Source organism: Triticum aestivum, chromosome 3D (assembly GCF_018294505.1).
Source record: "Triticum aestivum cultivar Chinese Spring chromosome 3D, IWGSC CS RefSeq v2.1, whole genome shotgun sequence".
Taxonomy (NCBI): Eukaryota; Viridiplantae; Streptophyta; class Magnoliopsida; order Poales; family Poaceae; genus Triticum; species Triticum aestivum.
In genome coordinates, this window is record NC_057802.1 from 39667475 (window position 1) to 39674150 (window position 6676).

Consider the following 6676-nt stretch of genomic DNA (forward strand, 5'->3'; position numbering starts at 1 on the left):
AGGGGGTGGTCCTTACGCCCAATAATAACCCCCACGTTGGACAACCCATTAGCATACACACTTTTTCTACGTACGTATAGCACGGCCCTTAATTGGTTGTACTGCTATAGTACGAAATTTTGGATGGCTGGAAGTAAAATAAGCGAATCCTTAGATAAACTGCAATAGAGACTTTTTTTTCAAGCGTTTTCTAACATTTCCTTGGGCGGCTAAGACAAATTCTTCTCTTCAGGCTTTGCTGACGACCCATGGATTCGTCTCTTATCTGCCTGCCGCTCCGGCCGTCAATGGCAGGGAGAGGAATCCCATTTTTTTTAGTCCTCACAGGTGTCACACTCGGGTAGATGACGATGCTTCTTTTTTGAGTTTGTCTTCCGGACTCCGTTCATCCTCGAATTCGTTCATCTGGACGTAGTCGACGGAGTTCCGGCGTAGATTCCTACCGTCTTCTTGGGGCGGCAACGTCAGGGTTTTTCGTTGTGGGGTGCACGACGATGATATTTGATGTTAGTTCTTTTAGATCTATTCAAGGGTTCAACAACTAAAACTGCGGCTTTAGAGCGCTGGTCTTTAGGGGCACATGTACGGAGACTTTTCGTCTGTCATCAACAAGGCCAAGCAGGCATAGGTAGGGGAACAACGACAGTGGTGCGTCGACGCCTCGTCCTGGTCGTGGTAGTGGTCGCTCAGTGGTATAGAGATCCCGATGTATTTTTTTTATCATGTCTAAGGGGCTTTGTAATTTTATTTTTTTAGAAAAGGAGGATGACCCCCGGCCTCTGCATCTGGGCGATGCATGCGGCTACTTTATTAATTATTCTCACAAGACCTAACAAAGTCATACAACAGTAAGACTGAAGCCACCGTCTAAGCAACAACTGTCGCTACACCTATCCAGTTGATGAAGGGGCGCTGATAGTCTGGGCCTAATACCAAACAGACATCGCAGCCTAGCCTAAACATCTAAGACCTGAGGTCCCAACCAGGACGCCTGCCTGGTATGGGGCACCTACCAGTCCGGTGCACTCCTCAACCAGGACGCCTGCCGGGTATGGGGCCGCCGCAGCCACCTGCCATGAGTCCATCTTTAGAGTTGTACTGTTGCATCTACCGTGCCAGGTCTCTCAGCCATCGACGCCAGACAGCGTCGTCCTCCTGCGCGAGTCCATCCTCCCACATCGAACTCCGAATCTGCACTGTGCCACGCCGTCCAAATCCGTCGCCATCAATGTATGGATGAAGCACCGCTCCACCAAAGAAGCCGTCCGCTGGTCCCGCGAAGCCGAGTGCACCTCCAAGAATGCCGCCCCCAAGGGAGTTACGACACATGATTGCTGCCAACATCCGATCAGCTGATCTAGGGTTTCCCCCGAAGGTATTGAGTGGAGTTGGGAGCTTCACCTTGATGATGCCTTCATGAAGGAAACGATGATAAGGGCATCGTCATCACCATCTCCGGCCATCGACCGAAGATCAGGTTTTCACCCGGATCCGTCCCAAGAAATCCACCTAACAACCTGTGCACTGTCTCGACCGCCTTCAAAGCCCCAGATCCAGCCGCCTAGATCCGGCGACCAACCGCAGCAACAGTGCCACCGTGGGACCCCTGGCGCATCGGCCACTGCCTGAGTGTGCCACCACTGGAGCCTAGGAGGAGGGCTCCCAGCCCGCCTCACCAAGCCGCAAGAGCCGCCGAGAAGGATCCCGCGCGCTCGTCGCCGTCTCTGATCCGAACCAATCCATAGCAGATCGCCGTCACAGATCCGCCTTGGACAGGGACTGCACCACGCCATGCCGCCGCGGGAAGCCCGAGCTTCACCGGCCTCCACCCTCCAGGGCCGCCGCCCCGGGATCCAGACAGAACTTTGCCGCTGCCACCGGCCAAGTTCCGCCGCCGCCGACCGGCCAAGCCGCCGGTCACTGCATGACCATGCGAGCACAGCCAGCCGGCCGACCAACTCCGACGAAGAAGAAGGCCACCACCACCAAGCCTAGGGCCGGCGCCCCAGACATCCTCGTGTTGCAGATCAAGTCCAGGAGCAGTGCCCCGCCGACGGCGATTGAGATCGGTAGCATAACGAATTAGCCCGACATGAGTCAAGGCCAGATCCGCCGTTGCTGGTGCCGTCCTCCCCCGCCGCCGCCGCACCACTTCAATGTCGCCGCCGATCTGCGCCACCGCCGCCGATCTGGCCGGAGAGGAGCGCCGCCTCCCAACCAGATCGAGATCCGAGGAGAAACCGCCGCCGCCGCCACGCCACAAGGGCTTTGCCCTGTGACGCCCCGGGCGACGGCGGCGGAGGGGAGCGGAGGAGGGGCGAGGCTATAGGAGGAGGGCGGGGGCTCCCCGGTGCGGGGCGGCGCCGCCGCACGGGGGAGGGACGGGAGGAGGGGCTTTGTAATACATTCGGAGGGACAAACACAGTCTTCCACGCATGCGGGGTGACGTGGTCGGCTCACGGCAACATATAACCCGCTGGCCCCGGCGTCCTCGAACGGTGCACGGAGCGGAACGGCGGCTCCTTTTCGTCGTCACCTTGTTGTCTTACTGACTTTCGGTGCCATTGTGCCGTACGGTACGGTATATATGCACACCCAGGTCCTGGCCACACAACGCAGCGGCAGCATACACACATAGAGGTCCCGCTGCTTTCTCAACTCCCAATATTCAGGGCAGCGCTGCTTATGGCCATGGCAACGGCGGCGACGGAGGAGGACAGGACGCGGTTGTGCGACCTCCCGGAGGCGTGCGTGGCGCACGTGCTCGCGCTCACCTCGCCGCGGGACGCGTGCCGCTGCGCCGCCGTGTCGCCGTGCTTCCGCGACGCGGCCGAGTCCGACGTCATCTGGGCGCGCTTCCTCCCGCTGGACTACCGCGCCATCCTCCAGCTGCACCAGGCGCCGGCGCGGCGCCTCCCCCTCTCGCGCTCCGGCTCCATGGCGGCGTCGCCGTCGGGCTCGAGCAAGAAGGAGGCCTTCCTCGGGCTCACCGACGTGGCCGTGCTGGTGGAGGACGGCGGCATGGCGGTGTGGCTGGCCAGGGGGAGCGGGGCCAAGTGCGTGGCGCTGTCGGCGAGGAGGCTCAGCCTGCCGTGGGAGGACGGCGAGTTCAGCTGGAGGTGGACGCCCCACCCGCTCTCCAGGTACGTACAAACATCCACGTCGATCCTTGTTCGCTTCTCATTTCCTCTCACTCCGGATCAACCAACTCCATTGCCATCTTTAACTTTAATTAGTTACTAATCTAGAACACAAACACAGCAAGTCAGCAATTAGTCTACTACCATGCATGCGTGAATCTTGTCTTGTGTTGCGCCTATTTCATTTGCTTCCAACCAAACAGGCTGCAGCTAATTAGTCCAACGGCGAGACTTGTTGCGGAAATATAATTCACGTCCACGAACTATGCAATCGTTTTCCCGACGGCGTCGTAGAAGACCGGCAGGAAATCACCGGCGCCAGGCAGGATTTTAATTAAGCAAGTCCATGCGCGTGCGTGTGGCTACGATCTAACAAAGTCAACTCCACCGGCCACCGCACCCGGCGACTCCGCAATAATTTGGCATCCATCGTCAGTTGATCATCAGTTGACTCCCTAATAACGAATTTTTTTCCCAGAGCTTTGCGTGTTGATTCATAAAGTTAGGGAAGAAACAGTTACGAAGATTTTTAGGGGTACAAACTCAGAGCCACCAATACCACCGATACACTATGCAGGGTGACAAATCGTATCCTAGCTGTGTGCATCATATGATCGACGTGGATCGATGCCGGCAAGTTTGCCCTTCTATTATAAGATCATTAAATTATGATACTACCAGTAGTGTCCTTGTGCTGATATTGACTATTATTAGCTGACTTTCTTTTTGAGAAAATAAGAAGCTTGCTTATACTACGCGCTTTCTCCGTTTGTGTCTGATTTGTTGTTCTAGATACTCCCTTTGGTCCTTTTTAGTTTGCATATAAGTTTGGTCTAAAGTCAAAGTATCTCTACTTTGATCAAACTTATAAAAAAAGTATCAACATTCACGATACCAAATCATTTTTGCTAGATTCATTATGAAATGTGTTTCATAGTATATATATTTGATATTGTAGATGTTGATATTTCTTTAGTATAAATTTGATCAAATTTTGTAAAGTTTAACGTGACACAAATCTAATACGTGGAGTAAAAATGACAATAGGGAGTAACACATAAGTGCTTTCGCAGAAAAGAAAGATATAATATAAGTACAAATCATCTCTAAAAAACTTTGACTGACTGAGTGTTGCTGATTTAAATGGTTATCAGTGTTTTTATACACATAGAACAGTGATCGTTGTTGTAAGTAAAATGTTGGATCGCCACAACAAGTTAAAAAGGTACTCCCTTCATCTCATAATATAAGAGCGTTTTTGACATGACGGAGGGAGTAGCCAGTAAGGGGTTGATCTTGAATTCTTAGTCTGGTGAAGAAATCATTCCGCGCATCTAGGTGGATTTAATTGTAAAATTTGTATTAATCTCTGCCCGATAAATATATCAGGTTCGCGGATGTGGCCCAGCTGGTGGATTGCATGTGCCTGGACATCTACGGCCGGCTCCCCACCACGGCGCTGACGCCGGCCACTGCCTACGCAACATACCTCGTCTTCGCCACCACGGACGCCCACCGCGGCCTGAGCTTCCCGGACCAGGAGACAACGGTTAGCCTGGGTGGCAGTGCCCCATCCCGGCATACCGTGTGCATCCGCCCCGACACCGCTGAGGCACGCAGGTTCAGAGGCGGGAAAGGTGCGCACGGCGTCGACGTGAGGGGGCCGGTGCTGCGCGGCGACGGGTGGTGGGAGATAGAGATGGGGCGGCTGCGCACCGGCAACGAGGCAGTGGTGGGGGAGGAGGTGGCAGTGAGCTTTGAGATGCTGGGGTGGTACCCCAAGCGCGGGCTCGTCGTGGAAGGCGTCGAGTTCAGGCCCCTATGATCCATCGATACCGGAGATGACCTCGAGTTAATATGGATGTGTACATACCCGTCAAAAAGAATACGGATGTGTATATTGCTTGTACTCTACGCTGAATGTCGGTTCATCTCGTCGACGAGCTAGCACGCAGTGCACGTGCAGTTTGTGAATAGTAATTTGAACAACTTTGTTTCCAGTTTCGGGTGTCTTAACTAGTGATACCAGAGGCTTATTCTTCTTTCTTTTCTTTTCTGCATTGCATCGGAGACATTCTTTCAAAAACACAGTACTGACGCACATGTTTATATCCACGCATATACATTTACTCATATGAATGCACGGATACACACCATATCTCTATGAGCATTTTTGAGAGACTTAGCTAACTTCTTAAGATTGACGAAGTCTCTCTCGATGAAAACATCATCTCCCACTGAAAATCTAAAAGAATATCCTGGCTTTATGAGACACATGTGTCAAACTTAGGGTCTGATCCCTGTGAGCTGAGGACATGTGTAATGGTCCCGTGCACTCTTTACGGTTTACAAACGTATTTGTGTAATGATCCCATGCACTCTAGAGTCTATGGATAATGCCCATGGCTTCCTGGAACTTGGTGCTCTTTTTTTCCTACTATATCCGTTCTGCCAGGCATATCCACGAATTTGTTGCATCATTGCACAAGTGCAGGAGGTACTACCTCCATCCGGACCATGACTTTAACTAATAATATATAAATTATATATGGCAAAATAACATCATTGAAAACTAATTTCAAATATGAATCCAACAATACAATTTTTGATGACATGCATTAAATTTTTGCTACTCATATATGCGGTCAAACATTGTGGGGACTAATGAATTCGGACGGAGGTAGTACTCAAGGAATTCAGGACTCCACCCGTTGGAAGTTTACATCAAGGAGAGCAGCCACGATCAATCAAACCCCGAGCCGCCACCTCGTCTCTCTCTCTCTCTCCACAATATACCTGGCCATGGGAAGCCCGGCCCGGCCAGCCCGACCCGAAAAAGCCCGACCAGGCCCGGCCCGACGCTGCTCCCGGGCCGGGCTCGGGCCTAGATTTTGAGCCCGGTGGCCGGGCCGGGCCGGGCCCGTCGTTTTTGCATTTTTCTAAAGGTCGGGCCGGGCCGGCCCGGAGCCCGACGGGCTTTTCTGTGTTCGGGCCGGGCTTGGGCCAAGAAAACAGGCCCGATGGCCGGGCCGGGCCCGGGCCTAGGTTTTTTGCATCGGGCTTGGCTAGGCCCGGCCCGGCCCGAGGTATGGCCAGGTCTACTCCACAACTCATAAGCCGCAAGAAGAGTGTGGATTTGTCGAAAATGCGGCGGACGAGCACGCGCGCTCACGGTATCGCCAGGCACTCGTTCGCATCGGGATGTGGGTCGAATGGCATATTACTGGGACGTATTGTTGCGTGCAGTCAATAAAAAATGCTAGTACGTGAGGTGGTCCCACTAGAAGAGGGGATGTCCGTTACAACCAGATACGGCGGGGCGTCCGTCAACAAAACGGCACGTTAACGTGGAACGCTTTTATGGAGCCGGAACGATTGTGGGGGCCACCAGGGAAGTGGGTCTGGCCGAATTAATGGTCTGATTTTGAGTACCTGTCGCCATATGTTTGCAAATACAGTTTCATCAGTGAATTTCGCTGGTACAAGAAGCACGAATCAGTCAACAAGGCAGGATCTTTTTTTTGAACATGATCGAC

The 6676-nt window shown here is 53.1% G+C and overlaps 1 protein-coding gene across 1 annotated transcript; it reads left to right on the top strand.

The window, feature by feature from the left end:
* The first annotated feature begins 2631 nt into the window (after nt 1-2631).
* Nucleotides 2632-5141, top strand: LOC123073998 (F-box protein PP2-B10). Its single transcript, XM_044496964.1, has 2 exons — nt 2632-3143; nt 4530-5141. The coding sequence occupies exons 1-2, from the start codon at nt 2686-2688 to the stop codon at nt 4963-4965; spliced, it is 894 nt and encodes a 297-aa protein (XP_044352899.1). The 5' UTR covers nt 2632-2685; the 3' UTR covers nt 4966-5141.
* The last annotated feature ends 1535 nt before the right edge of the window (nt 5142-6676 follow it).